The sequence below is a fragment of the Agelaius tricolor genome, unplaced genomic scaffold (genome assembly GCF_023055355.1).
Source record: "Agelaius tricolor isolate 1412-34295 unplaced genomic scaffold, bAgeTri1.0.p SCAF_6, whole genome shotgun sequence".
Lineage (NCBI taxonomy): Eukaryota > Metazoa > Chordata > Aves > Passeriformes > Icteridae > Agelaius > Agelaius tricolor.
In genome coordinates this window covers 51,494,218-51,519,462 of record NW_027269266.1, presented here as the reverse complement: position 1 = coordinate 51,519,462, position 25,245 = coordinate 51,494,218, and the positions used below count along the sequence as shown (strand labels likewise).

The following is a 25,245-nucleotide window of genomic DNA, read 5'->3' as shown; positions in this document are numbered from 1 at the left end:
TCAGATATATTAAATAATTTATAGAATTGTAGAATGGCCTGGGTTTGAATATCATCTAGCTCCCTGCCATGAGCAGGAACACCTTTCAGTAGACCAGATTGCTCAGAGCCCCATCCAACCTTGCCTTGAACACTTCCAGGGATGGGGCATCCACAGCTTTTCTGGGAATCCTGTGCCAGTGTCTCACCACCCTTACAGTGAAGAATTTATTTCTGTCATCTGATCTAAACCTATCCTGTTTAGTTCGAAGCCATTCCCCCTTGTCTTGTCTCTACAGGCTCTTGTAAAATGCCCTTTCCAGCTCTCTTGTAGCCCCCTTTATGTACTGGAAGGCTGCTCTAAGGTCTTGCAGGAGCTTTCTTTTCTCCAGGTTGAAAACCTCCAGCTCTCTCAGCCTGTCTTTGTAGGAGGGGTGCTCCATCCTTGTGGTCATCTTTGTGGCCATCCACTGGACTTACTCCAGCAGGTTCTTGTCTTGTGCTGAAGCCCCCAGAGCTGGACACTGTACTGTAGGTGGGGTCTCACAAGAAAGCAATGAATTTGTCCCTGTGTCCACTGTTAAAATACAAAATAAACCCATTCCCTCTCACAGTCCTCATAAGATGAAGATACATAGAACTGTCTAGTCATGTGGACCTTTCTCCCAACTCTTTCACTTTTGGTGCTCAGAGTCACTGGCTATTGGAGGGGAAAAGTAAACCTCATTGTTCCCTTTGTCCTGCAGAGAGTGTTTGGGATTCTCTAGCAGACAGTGACTTTCTGCACTATTTTCCCAGTGAATGCAATTTTAGCAAAGCTGATGAGAAAAAATAGTAGACAGGAGAGATGAGATCATATGGTGACATTGTGTGAGACAGCTCTTTTGAAACCATGAAGCACTCAGAGGTCATAGAAGTTGTGCAGCAGGTATTTGTAAGCCACAGATTTGATCACTGTGCTATACTTCTATCAGCAATATAAGGGAGGACAGTCACCCTGACCCCTACACAGTACTTCAAATCAGTCTGTGTTTGTATTTCTAGGAGACAGACAAACTTAAGTAAGAAATTAATCACTGAGGGCAGCCATATCTATCTAGCCATGAACTATCAAAACTTTGATTCTGTTAGCCCACTGACAAGCATGGAAAGTATTGTTATATGCACTGGAACTAACCCAGTGATTCAATAGCCCAAGCAGCAGTGTGAAGATGCTCTCTAAGGTAAGATATCCACACTGAGTAGAAACGATCCACATATCTGTTTACCAGAATAATTAGATGTTATCTACCTTTGTATATTATTAACTTGGTCTAATTTGTTTTGGATAGGGGTTTATTTGGTATTAGCATATTGTTCTACTTGGGAAAAAAGGCAGTTCTTAGTCCTCCACTGTTCTTTTCAAATGGAGCATTTCAACAAGCTTGTACAATAGCAACAGTTCTCAACAGCATTCTTAAAGTAAAAAGGAAGTAAAATAGCTGGAGAAAATGGAAAACATCTGGATTGCACTATCTAGTACTGTATTCTGTGTCATGAAAGAGAAATAATAACTTTCTGTTTTACACCTGAAGTGTAAGCTTCAGTTGTACCAGGTTAATACACCAGCAGTTGGAATCAAGTAACTCTTAGAGTTTTATTCTCTTAGAGCAACTTCCAAATCCAGTTGGATTTGTCTTTTCTGGCAATAATAATCATAGAATAATCTAGGCTGGAAAGACCTTTAAGATCACTGAGTCCAACTGTATAATAGGGATCATAATGAAGGGAAGAAAGCATATATTCAAACATGTCTTAGTAGTCTCTGAAACAAATGCTTTCTCTAGCACTGATTGCATTGCTTTTTTTAAAATATATTTTCAATAAGAGGAAACCAGTTTAGTTCTCCAAGCTTTGTAGAACAGTTTTCAGTGCCTAATTATTTAAAGGCCTGTTGATAGCTGTGATGGCCTATGCTTGAGCACCATGCAAAAAATCTGCTTAAAGATCAACTTCAGGATTGTCACCCCACTGACAATGTATGGAATGTAGCAAGAGCCCATTTATCACCATAGGAATGCAATGACTGGTGAAAACCCTTCATAAATTCACCCTGCTTTCAAATATGAGGTTACTCAGATAATTTCTCACTCAGAGCAGTAATCAGATGCTTGTAATCAGGCCTCTGATCATTTCATCTGACTACCTATCAATTTATAAACTAACCCATGTGAACTGACAGCTTTCCAATTTTTTTTTTTTTTCTCAGTAATGAAAATTCCCCTTTTATCTGTGTAAGCATCTAGTTCTGGATTATTTAAAGTGAATTATAGTGATGGTAGCTGAAGACCTAACAGTCTGCAGGCAATGGGAAGTTGCAGTTGGCTTTAGCTTTTGTACTCCATGTGCTTCACAAGGAGAAGGGAATAACCTGAAATTCCATTACTTGTTGGGCCATGAATTCAAATGTCCATTTAACATATTCACATTGAAGAGAAAGATATAATACTGTTCAGTCCAAAGAGGCATTATTTCCCAAGTTCCCGTGAACTTCCCAGCAAGGAATGCATATTAAGGAACAATTACACAAGGCTTGGTGAAACTCCCTTTATTTATTTCACTTGTGTTGTTGCTGCTGTTGTATAAGAAAGAGCAAAATAACAAAAAGAACAAAGTAAAATAAAGTAACAGCTGATCCAAACATTTTTAACATGTTGAAATCCCGTTCCAAATGCAAAGACTCTTTCTTTCTGCCTTTTCTTTGCATTGATTTGCACAAGCATTTTCTCTGTGAGCCAAATACATCTCTGGTATAACTTCACTGAAGTCACTGGACTTACACCAGAGGTGGTTTTGGTCCTCTGTCCTGGGTAAATACAGTAGGAATAAATTGGTCACGCAGGCAGAGTGTCTGGCAATAAGTGCACTGAGTGGTCCTGGCAAACCAATAGGAAAAATCTAAAATAAAAAGCCCAAATAAGTCTTTTACTTAATATAGGGCCTAAAAATCTACTGGGAGCTGCTGAATACTGCCCACTAACTGTACATAGTATAGGTAGCATGCCTTCCAAATATCAAAATACCAGACGGAATGCCGTGAAAATAAATAACTTCTAATATAAACAAATGAGAACATATCAAACTGTTACCTCTTTAAACATAATGTAAATAAAAAAAATACCAGTCCTTCTACACAATAAATATTAAGAAACCATTGACATAGTTGAAATGTACTCATATAAATTAACAACTTTAATTACATTAGCCAAACAGACATTGGTTAAAGCACTGCATGTAGTATGCAAAATAATAATAATAACAATAATAATAATATCAACAACAAAACACAAAATGATAAAAACAAAATAGGCTTCATAATATCTTGGCTTTCATAATTTATATATATGTATATACATATATATAGTTGTGTGTGTATATATATATATACTGTAGACATATATATAATATGTATATATATAAAATAATTCAATGTAATATAACATAATATTATATGTTATGTCATATTAAATTGTATTATATTTCATATATACATATTATTATGGAGATATATATACATACATATAGAATATATATATGTGTGTATATATATATCTTCAACCCATTGTCAATGTATTGTTTTTGAAAGTATTTAAATACAAAGAAACCCATTGAGAATTAACAGATTCATTATATCTCAAAAAATAAATAGCTATAAAACCCAGAAGTGCTGCTTGTTTCGGCCCATGAAAACCTTGCTTCTAGTTGTTCACAGAAGATCAAATTATGATTTTATTTACTCATGCTGAAAACGTTTTACTCCACATGTAATGCAATGAGAGCATATGGGGGAGTAAAACTTTTTTCAGTGTAAGGAAAGGGATTAGCATCTGGTTCTTATACTGATGTACACTATTGACATGAGGTTTAACTTAAAGAACTTAATAATTTCCATTGTATCTACCTATACTTCAGAAATAGATTTTTCTCAATTTATTGATGCTGACTGGTAACCTTTCTAGGAAAGGAGACTCTCTGAAAATCAATGGCATTGCTTACAGAGTAAGGCACAATTCCACGTGAGTAACTATAGTCCATCAATTTTTAATTTTGCACATAAACTTTACAGATGCCTGAAGTTCTCTACCTAAGAGATATTGCTGCTAGCCTCTACATGGTCTTGTGGTGTCACTGTTAAATGAACTTGACAGCTTATTTCTCAACTAAATACAAAAAAAAGGAGGTATATATAATGCAACCCTACTCTGCAGTGATTTGGTAGGAGAGTGTTTCTATTGAAGTCAATGACAAAACTCCCATTTCATTCAATTTTACAGTTTTGGGCACTAGACCATATGAGTGCATAATAATTACAAGCATCTGTAAGCATTTTCTTTTGCTAAATCTAAAGGATACAAATACATACAGCCCTCCCAAAGAAATATCTTAGCATGCACTTATGCCAGTTTCTTAGGCTTTGTAACCAGAGCATATGACATGGAGATGTGAAAAGACAACCAAATGTGGCCAGCTCTCAAGCAATAAGATTATGGAGGCACTAAACAAATACATTTCTGTGATTAAATATATACTGAAAATGTATTTTCAATATAAACAGTAAGTAGGTTATATGGAAAGGAATGTGTTAGTAGTTAAGAGCCTTTCTTTCTTTTTTTTGGTACAGTCATACCTGAAAGGAGAAGTAATTTTTAAGGCTGCATGCCCTAGAACAACTGCTTAAATATGGTAACAATTTCTAATGCTATTTTAAGTACATGCAGATTTAATTAAATCAAATTATCAGGGATGGGCTATTTTGCTGGAATCATTCAGTCTTGATTAACATCCAAATTTCTTATTTTACTTTATCATACAGTTTTTCATTTCCCGCTATTTTAAATAACTCTGACCACAAATCAAAACCCCATGACTGATTCTAGAGATTGGAGGGAGAAATCTTTTAAATTTGTGACCAGCATACACATACAAATGCAAGCTAAAAAAGTAGGGCTTGGAATACTTACTTCTTGATTTGAAAACTTTTTTCTGTTTTTGGTGTAGCTATAATGAAACATGCTCACAATATCTAAAATCCTATATCCTTTCCTCACTTGGAAGTTGTCTCAGGCTAGTTTCATGTTTTTCAGGCCAGTCCCTATTCATCACATTACATCTGCTATCAAATTCAGGATGAGAATTATTTTTTAAAGGTTCTTTCTCCTTTAGCCAGAAAAACCATGAGTTTTTCTAAACCAACTTTGCTAGCAGCCAATGGGAGTTTTGCCATTGTCATCTAGGGGAAGGTTCGGGGATTTCATGTCTCCAATGCTCTCTAAGTAATCACTGTTGAGAATAAATTTTATCAATGTGAGCCATCTGACCTGTTTCCCTTACCACTGTGTTCAGATCCACCGTGATGCAAACCGCCTCATTCAAATAATTGGATTAAGCAGCATTGGCTGTGGTGCCATTCACTCAGAATCCTTTCTCTCCCTTGATAGTGCCCACAGCAGAAGGAACCTGTCATTCACCCTGGCACAACTTTACTCATGTAAGTAGTTTTACTGATCTTGTAAGGAGGCCAGTTGACATCAAAGGGCCTGTTGAGACAGGTAACCATTCTGGGACATCTGAGGATATAAATAAGAGTTCCGGGGCACCCAGTTTTTAGGCCAAATACAAAGAGCAATGAACTAAATGGTATCCTCAACAACTCACAGACTGTGTCCCTGTTCCTGCTGCTCCAAAGGCTGGCTCTGCTTCTAGAAAAATTGACAGAAATTCTGCCACATGCTTCAAATAAGCAGGGCCAAGAACTTCGTTAAATTTATAAAGATAAATGAGTTGTGCATCCTTTTTTTTCCTGAAAATTTTCCTACTAGCATTTGGTATCCCTCACTTTCCCCAGGAAGAAAACACAAAAACCCAACAAACTTCTGCAAATAATTTAAATCAGAAATCCTTGATATTTTACAGAACACTTCAGTGACAAATTTAGTGTTTAACCAATTATATTTTTTCAACTTTTTTCTTGCAAATTGCAAACAAGTCTGTAAAAAAAACTGTGTTGTATAAAAAGTACATAAATGTATAACCCATTAGCTGTACTATGCAATCTAAATATTGTGGAATAAATTAGATAGAAAACTTAGCTATACGCATGTATGTTGATACTTATTCAACAGAGGAAAGGGGTATTTTTTTTTCTTTCTTTTTTTTTTCTTTTTTTTTTCCCTTTTCATTTTTATCTCTATAGATACATACAAATACGGACATGCGCCCATGCGCACATACATCTGCACACACAGAGAACACACACGCACACATGCACACACAAACAGTTTTGGCTGACAAAAAATGAAGGCCCTGATTACACTGTTAAACATGGTTCTTGCCATGAAGGTGCTAACACACTATCCCTAGCCAATATGACTGGGTTATATTGTGCTATCTTTTTTCTTTTTTTTCTTTTTCTTTTTTTTTTTTTTTTAACAGACTGTGCTCTCAGCAAGACGGGGAGCTGTGTTAGTACTTCTTTCCAGGAGAGGCATTTAGAAGCCTGTCCCCTCAGAAGGCAGCTAACTGGGGCTTGGTTCAGCAAACCTAGGAGAGTCTGAAGCTTCAGGCTCAGGGTTATCAAACTCAGTGTAAACAGGGCCTAAAGGTTTCTCCCATTCCCTCTTATCATCTCCCCCTACCCAAAGACAAATGTAAGTTTAACATTCTTTTAAATATGACAGCAAAAATTTTTTAAAAAACAACATCTACCTATGCCCTACGGGTTGGACCCTTCAGGTTAGGTGTTGACACTGAAAATTAGGTCTTACAGGTAACACGCAAACCCATTAAGAGTTGTCATGCTAGAGGGTGGTGGTTGAGAAAGCCAGCATTTCAGCAAAGACTGTATTTCAAACAGAAATCCAACCACAATTGCCATTTTCTGTATATTTGCAGGAGCAATGGTGGATAGGGCCCAAGGCTGCTTGTAATTTTACATCAACACTTTTTAAGTGTATACCAGCACTTTAGGTTTCTCTTGCACAAATACCATTTTGAACATGTAGCCTCCCATTTGGCAGTAAGAAACAAAAAATCTTTTAACATACTGTGCTTTGCACACAAACATTCATTGTTTTAAGAACAGTAAAATGAAGCCAGAAGTGCTTATACCTTGTGTATACATACATATATACATACAGAAATATATACATATATATGTATATCCCTTGGACAAAGCTGTTTCCCTGCAATGCACATTTGCTGTGCATCAGGGCCGAGTTTAGTGTTGTACATACAAAACAGTATGATTATGCTCAGATGGACCTCAGATCCAAGCACTTTGGATCCAAATCCCAGGGATTTTCTGGGCTTACTTCAAATGGTGTTTTTTTGTTGAGGGCACTATTTGAATTTAACTGGTTAACAGATATTCTAGCCTGAATGTAATCAACCCACTGACTCTTAATTCAAACCCTAACTCATTACAGGTGAATGGTACCAACCACAAACAGACTTTATAGAGGCTTGCACAAATGTCTTTGGTGTATGTGTCTATTCATTTTAAGGTACAAAATAATAATAATTATTATTATAATAAAAATAGCTATTTTGTGTGCTGTAGCAGTTCTTGTATAGCTCACAATAAGTGCAGCTCTCAACCCCTCCCACACCCAACCACCCTCCCTTGCAAATATTTGTTAAATAAGGATTAGACAGGTCAGACACCATTGTAGTGCAAATAGTAAACGATTAAAAATTTTTTTACAAAATATAGAAATGTTTGACTCCAGCAACTGGACAAACATGTTCCTTTCAAGTATCTCTCACCAAAGATTTTTTTTTTTAAACAAGTTACTTCCATTTTAAAAAAAAGTCTCTCTGTTTTTTTTTTTCTTTCTCTTGCAGGTAAACAGTTTCAAACCATCTAGGTTGCATAGTTCTAACATTGTAAGCACCTTTACAGAATGTAACTTTTATTCTTTCATTAATTTTTTTGTTCCCTTTTTTCTTCATTTTTCTTTTTTCCTTTTTTCTTCTTTTTTTTTTTTTTTGTAAATGTAGTGCAGAAGATGAAGGTGTACACTGCACACTATTGACCCTTGATCAATGTTAAGTATGTGTTTTGTGTCTGTATGTATAGAGACATGTATATAAATACATAGCCATATATATACAAACACAAACACTATACACCTACTCAGTTGCTCTGTAAATGTGGGGGGAAAGCGCGCCAGTGACTGCAGTGATCATACACATGGCTTTTCATTGACTTTTTGGACTTTCCAAATTTCTGCAGGTTAGATGAGCTGCTACCATGGCTTGACCTGGTGGGTAACTAAGGGAGGGAACAGAATTTCCTTCCCCTAGTAGTAACTAATGTTTAGTATACTATGTAACAAGATAAGGAGCATACGGAAAGGAAGGGGAAATCCCCAATCCATACCACCATTTTGACCTATCTTGTTCAAGCCCAGCTTCATGATATTTTCTTCCTTTTTTGTAGCCGAAGTCTTTTCTGATCTTCCATAAGTCTTTTTTTTTTCCCTTCTTTTTCTCTCTCTCCCTTTTCTTGCTCTCTTCTATTTTTGCTTATATTTCTGATGATTGTTTCACTCAAAAAATATTTTACCATGTCTGGTCTTTCCTCTTCTTGGGCTTTTGATACATTTTCTACTTAACAAGAAGGGTCTTGTGCACACTAGCGTCTATGAACAGCCACACTCCTCCACAATCATATTCTGTATGTCTTTCTTAATGATGTTTTGGCCATCGTCATAGTAGAGCATGGACATAGGCCGGAGCTTGGTGGGCACACAGCATGATTTGAGGTTGGCAAAGGGGCTATGGCCCCGCATGCGGTAGTGGTTGATGACAGTGGAGTGGAAAGATAATGATGAGCCAGATGTGCCTGCTATATGGCTGGGACACTCTCCTTCGCAGTAGTTGGCATGATAACCTGTAGGAGCAATGATCCAGTCACTCCATCCTATGTCCTTGAAGCTGACAAAGAATTGCTTCTTGCAGCAGATGTTGACTTTGCCATCACACTCCAGGCCTCGTCTTCGCCGCCTGTGCTGGCGATCCTCTGAGTGCCGGGCAAGCATCATCAAGAAGGGCCGATGTGATTGCTCCTTCTCCTCTTCTCCTGTAAACTCTCCAGCTTCCTTTTCTTTCCCTTCCCCATCATCTTCCTTTTTCTTCTTCTTGCCCAGTAGCACCAGGTTGGCTCCAGTCTCTTGACACAGGTCACAGGCAATCCGCACATCCAAAGAGTTCTTGCCTTGGTCCAGGAGTCTCTGGACACTGCTGGAGACAGGGAAGATGTGCCAAGTGCTCTTACGAGTGTCCACTGCCTTTTCTGAAATCAAAGTCTCAGTCTTTTCACCTTTCAGCCCCCCATCCTCTGTATCTTCTGCTCCTTCAGAATTGCCTTTTGGCTGTCGCTGCTGTTGGAACAGGCGGATTGTGACTTTTGTCCTGCTCCGGTTGGCCTTGGAGACCTTCAGGAAGAGCCACACTTCAGCATGCTCCACCACCGATAATTCACTGCCTTCCTTGGAAATCTCAAAGTGCAACATTTTCTTGGCTGTGCCTGATTTGGTAAATGGAAATAGACAGGAAGAGCTTGTTAGTATGTCTGCTTGATTTTGTTAAAGAGACTTCTGTTACTTTTTCCACAGGCATGAAGTGCCCTAGGTTTTCTATTTGGTTCTTTAATTTTTATGGATTTTCTGTTCTAACCTTCCTTCACCCCCTCCTCAGTTTATATTTTGTGAAAATTCTCTTTTTAGAAAAGTATACATTTGCCTGTTTTCCAGCATATTTTAACCAGAGCATTTTTCATAGTAACAATGTAAAGGATTAATGTAATTAATGTAAAGGATCTCATGGCAAATAAGCATCAGTGGCTGCCAAGGTTTACTTAAGCTGTCTTTGTGATCACTGTGAGCTGAAAGACAAAAATGCTTTATGATGGCAGTCCATATGTACCATATGCAAAAAAATATACACCTAATATCTGGTTAGGAAATAAGGTTCAGTGCTACCAGTTCTTTAGCAATACTTTGAAAATTATGTGGGGAAGAGGTTTACACTCTCCCTCCATAACAATACATCCTTCATTTGCATCTTACAAGGAGTTTGTAAATATCTATTGTTTCAAAAACAAACACATGCTAAAATATGAACCTCCACTTTAAGAAGTTATCAGATATATATTGTAAAGAATTGAAGAATTGCAGCAGGCAGACTTTTCATCCTGTTAGCTGTAGATCCTGTTCCTAATTTAAGGCACTGTACTTGCTGTGATTATAGTAATGGTGAATACACTAAGAAATGAGCTAAAGAACTGTATAATTATGGGATGGTTCTCTGGCATAATTGTATCAACTTGCTAAGATGTCATTATGATGAATGTGATGGTGAGGAGGTGTTTCTCGGATACAGAGCTCATATCCCTGGCAGAAGTTGGAATGAATAATGAGGGCTGTTTAATGATTTGATCACTAGAGCATGAAGAAGTTAAGAGAGAATGAATTAGCTGGGGGATGGTGGTGATATAATTTTTTCAAGAGAGGTAATTTTCTATTTTCTTAACAAAAAATATAAAAAAGAAAAAAAAGCCCTAATGATGTCTTTTGTTCCTTCTCAGCATGGAGGCCAGGATGGACTGGGGTCACAGATTTGCAATATATAGATATCTGGCCTTAGCGAGAAAGAAACTGTATTTGTAATTATCAATTTGTCATTAACATTATTCTTGAGCTACCCTAGTTGTTTACCAAATTTTCTGTGCAGCAATTCTTCTTGTCAGTGAACTGTAACTTTGCAGCCTAAGACCAGAAAGTGGTGATTAAAACAGAAGTAGCAGGACACGTAACAGGAAAAGCTGCCCTCTTTGTAGCAAGGGTCTTCTCCTTGCTTCCCACTGCAACTGAATTCACCACTATAGGCTCCCTGACCATTTCCCTATCTCCCATTCTCAGGTGAGAGAGGACTGGAGCAAAATCACGAGACATCTACCTTATGTTCACTTGCAAATTCAAGAGTTGCTGATTTCTGAAGTTTGCAGGCAGGCCGGGCTGCCCCTTGAGCTACCTGTTGCTTTTCTTCTCTGTGGAGTACTAGCATTGACACATTCAGCTTTCCCTCGTGGCATTCCCAGGTCAAAGAGAGAGACATTTCTGAATTACAGTGTCCAAAGGGCATAGTGTTTTGTTTTTGTTTTCCCACTAAGTGAGAGTGTGAAATTGTAGACTTTAACTGTCACTGAGATATGGAAACACATGGTTTGTGTTAACTGCTTCTCACAGACGGCTGATGCCAGTCTTCAGAGTGAGTTACATTAATTTCTTCTTTTAAGGAAGTAGCTTATAAAAAAGATAGAGCAAGCTGATCAGTACTGTGAGGCATGATGAAAGTATTCTTTTTCTATTATTTTTAATTGATTCATTCAATAATGACTGAATGGCTAATGCTGGGTTCTTTTCCATTCTGGTAATCAAACTATATCAAAGCTGCCAGCTGTGTTTGAACAGAGGTCAGGTAATAGACACCAGTGTCACTTCTGACTCAGTTTCAGAGCATGAGGAGTTGTACAGTGACATCCCTCCAGTCCAAAGGAAGTCCAAAAGGCTGGTTGCCTTGTACATAGGGTGTTAAGGAGTGTTCTCTCAGATAATGGACACTTCTAAGGGCTGTGAGAACTAGCCAGTCTCTGGCTTTATTCCCCCTGACTCTCCCTTCTAAAGCCAGCTTCTAACTTTAGGTTATCCCTTGCAGTCCTGATAAATCCTTTCTGAGGGGGGCCTGGACTTAAAGGGAACCTGAAGGCAGGTCATGTGCCAAGGGTGGGTTGCTGCCAACCAAGACTCTCCATTCAACCCATTCTGCTTGCTGCCTCTACCCAATCAAACCTTGGTGAAAAAAAAAAGTGGTTTAGATCAAGCTGCAGAAGACCTTCTGGCACCATCAGCTTCTTCCCAGGTGCTCTCTTTCCCCAGACCTCACAGACTTCTGTCTGGAATAAGCATGGATTGCTGGGAATTGCCATACTTATTTTGCATTCTTGAGAAACCAAGCTGGGCATAGACAGCAGTTCTGGCAGTACCAGGGGTCCTGTGCATGGCAGATCAACTGTGCTGGGTGCATGAGAAGCTCATCTGTGTTGGAAATGGACAAAAAACCTGATCTGGTCATCTGCTCTGGAGAAAGCAGATAGGGTGTGCAGACCTGGCTCAACAGTGGAAGAAGCTGTATGACCTATCTAATCTAAAAATCCAGGCAGCCCTGAATTACAGAATAACTTAGCACTGTTAAGTGCTAGTGTATGGTATTTCACATTCTGCTATTTCCTTCCTAGTGGGAGTTGAAAATAGTTATGAAGTGACGTATCTGCAACAGCAAATATTCACATTACCTTTTGCACTGGCCAGAAGTGTAGTGATGCAAGCAGTCTTTTTGACAAATATTACATGAAAGGAACAGGACCTCAAAAACCCTCTTAAATAGCTTTTCAAATGCTCATCCATGTGTGAAAGTAGAATTCTTCCTCACTACTAAAAATATTTGAACAGTATGGTGAAAGTACATGAGTACTTGCTTTTTCTTTATTTAAGGGAAGTGAGCTTAAACAAGGTAGCCTAAGACATGTCCTTATACAGGGATAACAGCCTCCTTGTAGGTTGTTAGCTACAATAACAGCCTCTCTGGATGTTGTTAGCTACATTTTCAGAAACAAATGGTGGGCTAAGAGTCTAAAGAAAAATGATGCAGGAAGCTTATCTGAGCCTAATATTTCTGAATGAAACAAAATCCTGAAACCTGCATAGCTAATAAAAGGTTTTATAGCAATTAAAAAACACTTTCCCTTTCATAGGTCTTTTTAGAAGGAGACTGGGAATAGTGCAAGGTTGAGGATAAAAAGCATGCTTTCACATTAGGAAAAAACGAAGCTTTTCTGAATTCTCTCCACATTCACAACTAGTTTGTTACGATCACACAGCACAAATGGTATGAATCCTGCAGTTTTTAAGAGGTCACTGTTCTCAGACAAACTCATTTTGAAATCAGAGTTTGGCCTGTTCTAAAACCAAATTGAGACCCTAGGATCTGACTTATTATGGTTACACATTCACTTTATAACAGGATCTCTGTTTCCAAAAGGTTCAGTGCTACAATAAAATAAATTCTTCAAGTGTTCTGAGACGAAAAAATAAAAATAACAATAAAAATCTATAGTTAAATTTCTCCAAATATTTCTTAGGGATTTAGCAGTCTTTCTTTATAGGTCTGAATTAACGGTCAGGATTAAAGCTTCAGTTCATCAAACTGAAGGTAAAAGGGAGACTCCTGAAAACTTCCATAGTTACATTTGGTTTACCCTTTTTTCCTGCTGTTACATTTGCCATGGGTGATTTGCAAGGGTCTTTTTCCATTCGTAATCATCCTGCTCCTCCTGCCTGACTGCTGAGGAAAGACCTACAGCCCAACAGTGATAATGCCTTCATCACTTCCATGCTCATATAAACAGCAGTGTCAACAGCCTGGATTGTTATCATAGCAGAAGGCAGTTGAAAAAGGAGACAAGGGATTACTTTGGGCTCCTTTTGATTGCTTTTCCTCATTTCCCTTTCCCAAAACATTGGAGAGGCCACCTCTCTGCTCTACTGCTGAGCAAAGTCCCTTCCAGAAGGAGGGCTGTGATGCCAAAGGAGCGGTCTAGCAGGGCAAGTGACACCAGCAAATGATGTGAGAAGTGGTTAAAAATACAAGCTCTAAGTAGTGCATATATGGTAAAAGGTTTAATGGAAGGAGTTACTGAATGGAAAGAAAGTGTAGCAGTATATATAGCATGGAAGTTTTCTCATATCTGTTTTTCTCTTCACCAGTGCTCGTGCACCTTTTTAGGAGAGAAACCTGAACATGCAAGCAGAGGAGAGCCTGCACAGGTACCCTCCTCTCCACCTCTGGAAGGGCTGGCCAGGGCTCGCACAGGACTCTGCAGTCAGCACCTGCTCCCAAGCAGCACATGGGTGATGAGCATGGCACAGTAGCCCATGGAGAGACTGGCAGAGCCCTTGAGGGCCCAGGCCCAGGAGGACTGGAGGGGCAGCCCTGCATGAGGTAGCTGATGCTGTGATCCAGCAGGGATCTGCAGGTCCAGTGTGCTCTTCCTCTGAGGCTAAGGATCCTTCCCTCTGTATGGCTGGCTTTAACTATGCTCTTGAAGTTCTGTTATTTGCAATTTGCAGCAGGATTCAAGATCAAGCCCTGCTATTTAATGCTATATATAGATACTAGGTGGGGTCGAAGCTATACAATTGAGAGTATCTTCTTTTGAGTAAAATGCGAAAATATTTCATTTTTTTTACCTTTATGCTCTTAAATTATTAAGGCTTTTTCTTTCATAATGAAAGCAATTATTCTTTGTAACATTATAATGTGGCTTATTCTTAATTTCTCTTAATACACAGAATTCATTTTCCTTTGCAAAATGCTCAGTGTGTAAGAAGGTGCTGTCGCTTTAAATATCTCTGCTTCACCGGTGCTTAATTTTGAAACGTTTTTACATTATACTGTAAGTGAACTGTTTTTCCATACAAAGCAAGCTTTTTTTTCCTTTTTTAGTTGCTAACTTTACTACTGCCTATGTTTAGATTTGGGGGAATTTGTACTGCGTGCCAATCTGTAATTACATTCAAAAGCATCCTTCCCTTCACTTCTCATTTCCGTTCCCCAGGAGACAGAAAAAAAATAGGTTACTAGAAAGGTTCCTCTAAAGAGAGTGAAGAGAAGAGCATGGTTATTGAGAGATAATTGCTCAAAATGTTTACTAATGAGTGACCACTGGAGTTAGATGAATTCTTTTCAGTGTAGAATTTATTCAGAGAATTTAGTGTTATCGTCTGGTAATTATCCCCTAGGCAGACTGATGATTACAAATCTCCTATTGCCACAGTTAGACAGTGGCCATTTCTGTGAATGCATTTCAGCCTATGGATCACTGGCAAACAATTTATTCTGATTATTCATTATCCAGCATATGTGACCACTCATCCAGGTCACATACTTTCATTCCTGCTCCCTTACTGTTGCCTCTTACAGTGAGAGGGGAAATTATGGCACAATTAATACCTTATCTTCATTCTTACTTACCATTAGCTGTCAGAAAAGGAAGATTTTGTTGTAAGAGAAAAATAAACCAAAAAAGAAAATCAGGAAAAAAGAACTATTCACTGAGTGCTCGTGGGGGGAAGAAAAAGCAGCAGCAGCGACTTTATTTAAATACCTTTTCTTGAAAAGTTAACCCAAAGAGGCACTGACAAGGTCATTCAGAATGTGAAATAATTCAGTTCTGGTGAACCTTGACTCTCCTCTGCTATTTTGTTAGGAAGCACTTTACATCCACAGCTTTGAGTTCTTTCCAAATTGAAAGCCCATCCCCCACATGGCTTCAAATATTTAGAAACAAAAAAGGTGTTTGTTTGGTTGAAGTTTGTTTTTTTTCTTTTATTTGATTTCTTCATTTACGTCTAAAATAGCTCAAGAAAAGTTTAGGAACATTTGCACCAGTAAAATAATCCAAGGTAAAAACAATCCCAAGACTTCATCTTTTTTCTTTTTTCTCTTTTTTTTTTTTTTTTTGAATGTGCTGTAAATTCTATAATTAAGTGGATCAGAGGCTGCCTGTTTGTGTTCATTAAAATATTTAATTTCTGAGCACTAAGGCCCAAATCCCAGGCCCACTGAAATGAATAACAGAATTTCCAGTTGCTTCCAGTAAACTAAGCTTCAATCCTATATCAACGTTGCAAAGCTCTGTTGCATTAAATGAGATTGCCTTCTCATAGGCATATCTCTATATATAGATATAGATATAAGATTTCCTCAGCATGAATCACTTACATGTATGCAAGGCAGATATATCCTGCACAGAGGAAACACATTTATGCACATCCTTGTCTGCAGGAATGGTATGGGTACAGGCAGAGGTATAGGAGCATGTCTGCCCTGGTATACCTGCATGTAAGGACATACGTGTGCTCATACACACATACAGGCAAATACATATTCAGATATTCCCTACTAGCACACAAAACTGTGCGCCTGGCTACACAGAGATGGACACATACAGTACTTTCTGTACTTTCTTTTTCTCAGGTATGTTGTTCTAAACTGGTTCCCACCTTTCTAGATTCATCTGTGCTTTCTCAGGTTGTTCTTTAAACCAACCAACCACTCTTGATTCTCACATTTTTGATACAGAGAAACAGATCAATACAGAATGGCTTTCCTCTTCTGGAAGCAGTTTGCCTTCATTTACTAAACCTGAAATCTTTGATTTGGTATGCCAGGGGGGAAGGGGACAGGAGGGAAGAAAAATCAACAAGGGAAAATAAGCTTGTTTTCTAAAAGCCAAGGAGACTGCATTAAAAAATGATGTGAGCAAATAATCTCCTAGGATGATTCATGGTCACATTTCTCAGTATCTTGTAAAAAATAATATTTATAATTTCTGATCTCTCTAGATTTCCAGCACTGCTAGCATCCATCTTTTACTCCTCTACCTATTTCCTTCCTGCATTATTTTCCTAGCAGCTTTTCACTCCAGTGAATCCTTGCCTTTTAAATAAACTAGAAGAGAAACGATCCTCACTCAGAGCAGCTACAGATAAGCATAAAGATCTCTGGGATTCAGAGTCCAATTAGGTAAAATAAGTGTGCGGGAATGTTGCCTCGTGTGGAGCAAAAAGCCTTTGGAGTGTGCCCTCTCGTGGCCGTTCTTTATTCAGCATGAATACTTGTACCCTTAAATACAGTTATTTTCAAAATAAAATTGTCAAAACTATTCAAAATATATAAGCGACACATCCTTTGGGGTTTTTTTCATCCTGAACTGCCAGCTTGGTTGTATAGGGTAGGTGAATACATGTATCCCTCTGTACATGAAGGTAGGCATCACATGATCAAGTCAGTTCACCTGGAATTCTGTATGAAGTGGTACAAAACAGTGGAAGTGGCCTAAATAGCTGGCAGACTCTTCTTTTTTCCCCCCGGAATTTCTCCTGAAGATAAATTTTTAGCTTTCTGTATTTCCATCTGATAATTCCTGTCACCCTCTCAGGGGCTGATGTTAGCAACCCATTTCATTGGTAGTTTAGTTGCCAGGATCAAATTCAGTTGGCAGAATCCCAGAACTGCCTAATAAGCTGTCTACTTAAAATAATGAACGAGTTAGTAGCCAATCATATTTATAAGTATTGAGTATCTCTGTTGTTGAACCTGTTGGATTAGCTTGTCACAAAATTTTATGACCCCGCTCCTCAAAAAACTATTTTTAAGACTTTGAAGTAACACACAGAACTCTGGCACAGCTTCCCTTACAGCAGAACTAATTGACGTTAGTAATCTTAGTTTGATATGCAAGTAGAAAGTAATTTTCATGTTTTACTTGTAAGAGTGCCAAAGGACAGTAGGGTGCATTTGTAACTTTTGCCCAATACTCACAGTCATTAGTTTTACAGAGATCTGTCCGGATTTGTTAGCTGTAAAAAGTACCTGCCAACTATTTTGCTGATTTCCTGGACATAACTACACCTGTTCTTCAGACAAGTTTACTGCATTTATTTGCCCTCTAATTGTCTGAAGTCTGTTCTTGTTTGAATTTTGGTTTATTTTAGAAAATAGCAGTCTCGAGACAGAGCGGCATGCACAGGGTGCTGCTTGTTCATTCACCCCACTTCTTTGCATGTTTGAGAATATGGCTGATGAAAGATGGAAATACTACTTTTTTATAGAGGCAAGTAGTTAATGTGGCATCTGAAAGACATTTCCCTAAAGGCTTTGTTTATGTCAAGCCGTACCCAAAGAAACAAGAAGCCTAAAGTCTTATTTTGCTTTTTGTAGACATTTTTTTGATACAATGTGAGATGTTTTCATTCATTTTCATTGATTTCTTATTGCCCTCTATTGAGGCAGAGTGAGTTTGATGTTAAAAGCCGGAAACATATTAACTTGGCTGTGAGCAGAACATGTTTTTTCTCCTGCTTGGTGTTTAAATTTCTTCATGCTATTCTCAGTTCCCACAGTACGAAAAGTGGAGGGTGTCCCTGTGGCTATATTCAATTCCTGTCTTTTTAACTCATACTTCCTATATGACATTTCACTTGCCTTTGGTTTTTGCCTCACTTTCCTTTACAGTAAAAAAACACTGGTTTAATATTTTATAGGAATAACTTCCAGTGCACAAGAGGACAGGATCTCAAGAAGGGCTTACTTAAGTTGTTGCAGCATTGGCACCTGTAAAATGTGGTAGATCCTCTGATGTTAGCAAGTTACCAGATGAATGGCTGTAGATGAATATGGTACAGTAATCTGAAGTTACTCCACAGAGTGGATTTATCATTTCCATTATAAGCCCAAACCAGAGCTCAGTTTTTAGGTTGCTCATAGTCCCTCCCTTGTCCCAAATCAAAGAGGTATGGAAAGGCAGCAGGTATGGAAAAAATGGACAGAGCAGCCCTCCTGCCTGGGCTTCCAGGATCGTCTTAGTACAAAGGAATAGAACTGTGGCAGGGAGGAGAAGGCATGAGAACACAGTGGATGCCCCTGTCCTGCAGCTCCATAGCGTTAAGTCTTCTTCAAGTAATTTGTCAGCAGCAGTAGGACAACGCTATGTAAATCAAGCTGAGTGACAGTGTTGGTGGCTGGTGGCGGGGGATCGGTGGCAGGATGATTGGCCAGTGTGTGGGCAATGGCATGATTTCTGCTGCTCACGTGACTGCAAGAGCCAATGGCTTCGGGAGCCGCCGTTGGAGGGTATTGTACAGAGTAGGCATATATCAAATTCCAAATTCCTTTGTGTCAGAGCTCAGGAGAGACAATAATGTGTTTACAAATGATTGCGACGCACACAGTAAAGAGAAACCACTGTTCATGCCATATGTGTTCCACTGTGCTCAGAGCGAGCTGCTGAAAACCAGGTGGGGAATCCGACTCGTAGACAGCTTAGAGGTTTCCTTGCTTTTATAAATTCATTTCTAAACTAATGTTGAGCTACCCCTGCTTCTAATGACCTCTGGCACTGACACCTACTCTCTGCTTTCTGAAGTGGAGGGGATGGAAAAACTGAAAAGCCTGAGCTCTCATGCTGAAAGAACTGATAATATGTATATTGACAAGGACTCCAAAGGCAAGAGCTCCTTGTACAGTTGGAAATCAGACAGCCAGCAGGAATGTCTGCACTTAAAAGCATGCACACTTCTTGTGCATGGCTTCCCTGCAATCAGAACATCTGAGTCAACAGGTTTTCAGGACTGGAAACTCTGAGTGTTGTCTTAATTGTTTATACTGCTGCAGCAAACTTTTCAACAAAAATGCTTGGAGTTCCTTTGCATACTTTGCCTACCATATGCTGTACCAAACAAAACAATGACATTCTTTTAAAACCGTCTTGGCAACAGGAAAAATGCTTTGGCTAGACAGCATCATAAAAAGTTGCTGTTAGTTAGATGATAGACTTATTGCAAGTAACTGCTATTGATGCATGCATTAGCATACCCACATACACTAACAGATTTATGTGCAGATACACATACGTTGAATTAAAATGGGTTCTGGTCCTAGTCATGTAGGAACAAGACAGCAAAGTACAACTTTAGAGCTGTTTCCCATGGGCAATTTATGTGAGACTTAAGACTTTACTTACTAAATACATATATTCTGAGCTCTTACTGCCTAAGAGTTAGGGGAAAAAGAACTGTGAAACAGTTCAAAATACACCCTACCAAGGTTGCATTTTTGGCAGGAGTGTTTTAGGAGCAGAATCTTTTTTCCAGTATGCAGAAGTCTGTATTACAAATTGGATCAGCTACAGCAACTTGTCCAGTTCTATTGAAGTCATCTGACAGTCCCTGCAACTCTTTATTGCCGAAGATGCTGTGTTAAATTAAAAAAAAAAAAAAAAGACAAAAAAAAAAGAGGGCAAAAACCCACAAAAAAGCCATCTCACTTGTAAAACTTAAAGCTGCTTCATCTGATTCTGTAACTTCCACTATAATTTTTACATGAAAGGGCTGTTTCTGAAGTAGTTTGCAGTTCACTTTCTGTCTTCATAAACTCCCCAAAAGGCTACAGCCTTTTTTCTTTTACCATCAACTCTGCAATCCAGCCCTTTACTGCAAGTACTCTGTATTTACAGGCAGAGTTTGGAGGACCCTGCTGCAGCCTGACTTTATGTTCAAGATTGGTTAGAGAGCTTCCTCCCTGTGTGACTGACTGTGCTTAGCAAGTGTAATCTGTAGCCAAGACTAAGTCAGAAAAATCAAATTCCTTCAGAGTCCTACCCCCCCATCCCATTCCTCCTTCTCCCTTCCCCCCAGTCTCATCCTACAACCTTGTAGAAAACATTATTGCTGAGGAGAAGAAAATAAGTTAATTGCAGTTTTGGCAGAAAGGATATTTTTCAGTTTGGGGACAAAGGATATTTTACAGTTTGTTTTTTTTCAAGCACTCACCTGATTCTGCAAAAGTGATGATTTCTGAGGTTTGCTCCACAACTTCATTCATTTCAGCTCTTCTTCCAACATCATCCTCTATTTCCACATAACCATCCTCTCCCACCTTTCCCACGTGGAGTTTTTTGATGGCATTTAAAAGTGCTGCCTTGGGCACTGGCTGGGTGATATTAGGTCTGTCCCTCAAGTGCAACATGTTCAGTATGTGCTTCTTTACTGCTTCCACCATCTCAGGCTGTGAGCTGGGCACATCCTTTGAGAGCGTGGCAAGGGCACATGATGGACAGTCAGTGACTGAACTGTGCCCCTCGGATCCTGGGGTTGGGGAACTCCTCACTATAATCCAGCAAAGCACCAACAGAAATCCTCTCTTCCAAAGCAAAGGCATCCTGGCAGCAAAAGTTGTTGTGATTCCCTTTTTAAAAGGCCCTGCTTTTCCTCCCCCTTCACGAACAGTTTTTTTGGGGGCTGGTTTAGTTAGTTAGTTAGTTTGTTTGTTTTTCCTTCTCTTCAGCAAATTCTCTGGAACAAGAACCAAAAGTTTTCTGTGAAGTTTTGTTTGCAGGTTCCCTCTCTGAATGCAATAAGTGCTGTAGATGTTTGTGGCTGTCAGGGAGAAGAGTTCTGACTCTGTCTCAGAGTAGGAGAGAGACACAGAGAGAGGGAGAGAGAGAGAGAGGACGGATTGGCCTAAAGTGAGTGAGTGAATGAGAGAGGGAGGGAGTTTTGTCTGTGAGTAAAGGCTATGATTAGGAAGGGGGAGGAACAGGCAGGCTGGCTTCCTTATGCTCATTGCTCCCCTAACACACACCTCTCTTCAAATATCACTACTTGTGGTTCCTTCCCTCCCCCCTTTCTAAAAGATCTTCTCATTCCTGTAAATTTACTCTCTTTTTTTCCTTTTTTTTCCCTCTCTGTTTGACCCCTCCCCCCCAGCTGTCATTCCCCCCCCTTTTTTTCCCTTTCTTTTTGTTTTGTTTTGTTTGTTTTATTCCTTCAACAGTATCACCAGCTTAACTAAACAGAGGAAACATGAATGAATGAAAAGAGTGAAATCTTTAACGAGCACCTTGCTCTTGGTCCTGCCTGGTATTGTTAGGGATAGCAGGAGATGTTAAATAGCTTGTGAATGAGATGGGAATGAGGGCAGGGGATCTGAATATTTTGAGCAGAACATTATTCTGCCTGGAGTAGAAGCAAAAAAATCTTTTCTGCTCACTTCTAAATGCTGGGGGTTATCAACACTGGCAAAAGGTCTGACAGGCACAAAATAGCACTGTTGTTTGGAGGGCTCTATAATACATGATACACTGCTCAGCTGCAATATGCAGTCAGGCACTGAAAGCCTAAGCAGGAGCTGGTACATATATGTGACATGACATGGTAGTACCATATAATAGCCCCACTTCTAAGTTAGTCTGTGCCTGGAAATTCTTGGGTAGATAAATTTAGGTTTGGGGTTAATCAAGCAATGCCTGAAAAATGCTTTGAATGTGAAGTGTTACATGTCATCTGGCCAAATCATACTTGCTTCTGACTCAGGCAAAGCCCTCATCGATGCCAATAATAATTCTGTCTGAGTGAAGGCTGAGTAAGATCTTCTACATTTGGCCCATTGTTATTAGGAGGCACTTATTACTTCATTCATTTAAATCACAGACAGCAATCATAATATTAGAATAGGACATTGGAAATTAAATGAAATCTAAAGAACAAGAAGGTTCAACCAGTGTTGGTAGCCCCTTGTCTGTTTATGCCAGGGAGGGCTTTGCTGTGCAGTGAGAAGGTATTCCCTGTGCCACTGCTATGGCTTCAGGTTGCCTTTACATTCTGTATCCTCTCTGTTCTGTTCCTTATCCAGCAAAGTTGAAGTTTGCAAACTCACTTACATTTGGTTATGGAAAAATGACAGCTATAACTGTATAAATTTTGAGATTCTTCCCTTTCAGGCATTATCTTATACCGATCTTCTTAGAGCAGCTTCTTTTTTAGTGTTTACCCTCTTTCTTTCCATTCCTTTCATTCTCTCTCTACCACACCTTTGTCTTCTCAGATGGGCTTACCTCCTACCCAGCAAATATTCCACTTGCTGTATATTACTGTCAACCATTGCATTTCACAGTGGAAAGAAGCAATTTATAAATATAAGCATTGAAAGGTCTCTAATTTCCATGAGATGACTACAGGCACATGGGTTAAGAGACAGGCAAGGAATTATAGGTGGAGTAAATGAAACATACAGAAGTAATTGAACAATCAGCCAAAGTCTTACAAATGTTATATATTGCTAGTCCTTTTCAATTAAGATCTTTTATAAGTCTTTTACTGTTATAAGGCATCCACAGTACCCCCTCATCTGTGTTTTACTGACCTCAGTTACTATACTGTTATATACTGTTACACTCACAGGTCTGTCAGCATTATAAACCCTGCAGCCATTCTTATAAACACATCTTTGTAACACAAACCTCACTATAACACATCGAATTTTCTTGGATCTTGTGAACAGCCCAAAGTCTGTTGTAATTACACGAAGTCTGAAAGTCAGCTTGAAATAGAACTAAAAGTTTAATTGGATGAAAAAATAATTTCAGATGAAAATATGCATTCATGATTAGATGTACTAACAGATGACATAATTAAAGGAGTTATATATAGTTCTAATATAGCACCTATCCTAACAGTGTCTGATGAAAAGTAAGGGAGCGGCATAAATCAAAATAAAATGCAGATAAGTATGTCTGGCTTCTTGCTGTGGGGTATATGTTGCTTGCCATATACTACAGGAACAGTTACAGCATACAATCTCTATTACATACAGGTATAGCATATTTTACTTGCATGCCATGATGATGACAGATTTAAGGTTAAAGCATAACTTTCTAAAAACCACTCTTTTCTAAAAGAGAGATTCCAATACCGCTGGTACATGGTTTATTTGTACTAACATGTATATACATATATGTACAAAAATGCATACAGAAATATGTTTGAATACATACAGAAATGGTGGCTCAGATTCTTTCTACAAATTACCTGAGCTGCAAAGTTCTGCATATGCATTCATTCAATGTAACCCTAACAGTATGCAACAGCATGCACAGGAATTAAAAGTTTCAGTTTGAAAGGAAAAAAGCTGATTGAAAGTTTTACCTCTCTAGTCCTGACTCTCAGAAGGAGACTGCTGTATTGTGCTTTAAGAACTGCTGAAGTTCCTCTTTGTGGTACTTATAATGCGAAGCTTTATACTGTACTTCTCGTGTGTACACATCACATATAACGTCTGTCAAAAGTGGGCCGGATCACTGTGCTGGATTGGTTAATCCTGTTACATCAGCAATTGACTGTTTTTCCTGTATGAGACATACTTCTTGTAATTAATTATCTAATGGAAACTCCTAATTCTCTAGCATGACAAAATATCGTGGATCAACTTGTGGTGATTTCTGTATCCATTTAAAGACTAGAACTTAAAATCAGACAAAGCAAACATTATGAGTCAGGAAGATACACTCCAACTTGTTGTATTGCATAGCTAGATATAGATATTATTAGATGTAGATAACACTATTCTAGTTCAAGTACAGTATTTACCAGATACTTAATTACTACTTTGCAAATTGTTTTCTTCTTCTTACATACTTAAGGATATACCAGATAATCTTTCTGCAAATTTGGATTTTTTTCAAATTCAGGAAAACGCATTTGAGTAAGCATCCTTTGGCTTTGGATGATTTTTTTTAAAAAATTCAATCTCTGAATAAATGTGTCCTTCTGTTTAAATTAGGGATCCCTTTAAAGCTCTTTAAAAAATGAATCATATTGCTCCTGTCCAATTCTCCTTGCTCCTTGACGTGCAGATTGCATCACACTATTAAAAACTGTTTAGACATCTAAAAATAAATTACAATGAACGACAGTTCACATTTTTTGCAAGTGTGGTATTAACACTTGTGGAATAAAATAAAAGGCAATTTTCATTTCAATTTACATTAATGAAAATCAGAAATAACTATGCCAATTAGGCAGCACAGAAGTAATACACAGAAGGTCAAAAGTAAATCCAAAATCCATCTTCTTTCTTAAACACATATAATAACTGGCTTTATGTGGTACCATTTATGACAAATGGCATGATCATGCAGTCTTTACTCATTCATAACACCCACTGATTACCAGAAAATCCCCATCCCTCAGATTTTTTTTTTGGCCTGAATCGTACTTATAATTATATTTTTATGTCCTGTTGGTAGTGTAACTTTAATCTATCTTTGAATATGGCTGATTTGGATCAAAGAAAGATTTCAAGCTTTCAATTTACAATGATACCAGGGAGTCCTTATCGGAGTGTTGATCCCAACTGGTGTGTGTGCTGTATTCACACAACAGCTTTGGTCGAATGAGAAAAAAATCAGAAGTTAATGGGAAACATATGACCAGATAGGTTGCTTTGTTTCCCATTTTTAATACGCATATAATAAGTGAAACAGGTTGCAGTAGCTTTTCTGCAATCTGAGTTTGGTAGCTCCAGTTGTTACAAAGAACAGCATTTCTTTTCTCTTTTTTTTTTCTCTTTTTTTTTTTCTTTTTCTCTTTTTTCCTTTTTTTCTTTTTTGGTATCCCTCTGCCCCCCCGCACCCCCACCCCCCCCTTCTTTTTCTTCAGGGACAGTGAGACACTTGCTTCAAGAAACAGATAATGAGCATGTATATACCCAGTAAGTCGCAGGACTCTATTTTTTGTGAGGATCCTAAACCCAAGTTTTGCCAAATGAC

General features: G+C 38.5%; 1 protein-coding gene across 1 annotated transcript; it reads right to left on the bottom strand.

Annotated features, from left to right (window-relative positions):
• Positions 1 to 2,550: 2,550 nt before the first annotated feature.
• INHBA (inhibin subunit beta A) lies at positions 2,551 to 23,698 on the bottom strand. The gene is made up of 3 exons (XM_071429797.1): positions 23,624 to 23,698; positions 20,471 to 20,992; positions 2,551 to 9,546 (listed from the first exon to the last, which is right to left on the bottom strand). Exons 2-3 carry the CDS (start codon positions 20,856 to 20,858, stop codon positions 8,660 to 8,662), a joined length of 1,275 nt encoding a protein of 424 aa, XP_071285898.1. The 5' UTR covers positions 20,859 to 20,992; positions 23,624 to 23,698; the 3' UTR covers positions 2,551 to 8,659.
• Between the last annotated feature and the right edge of the window lie 1,547 nt (positions 23,699 to 25,245).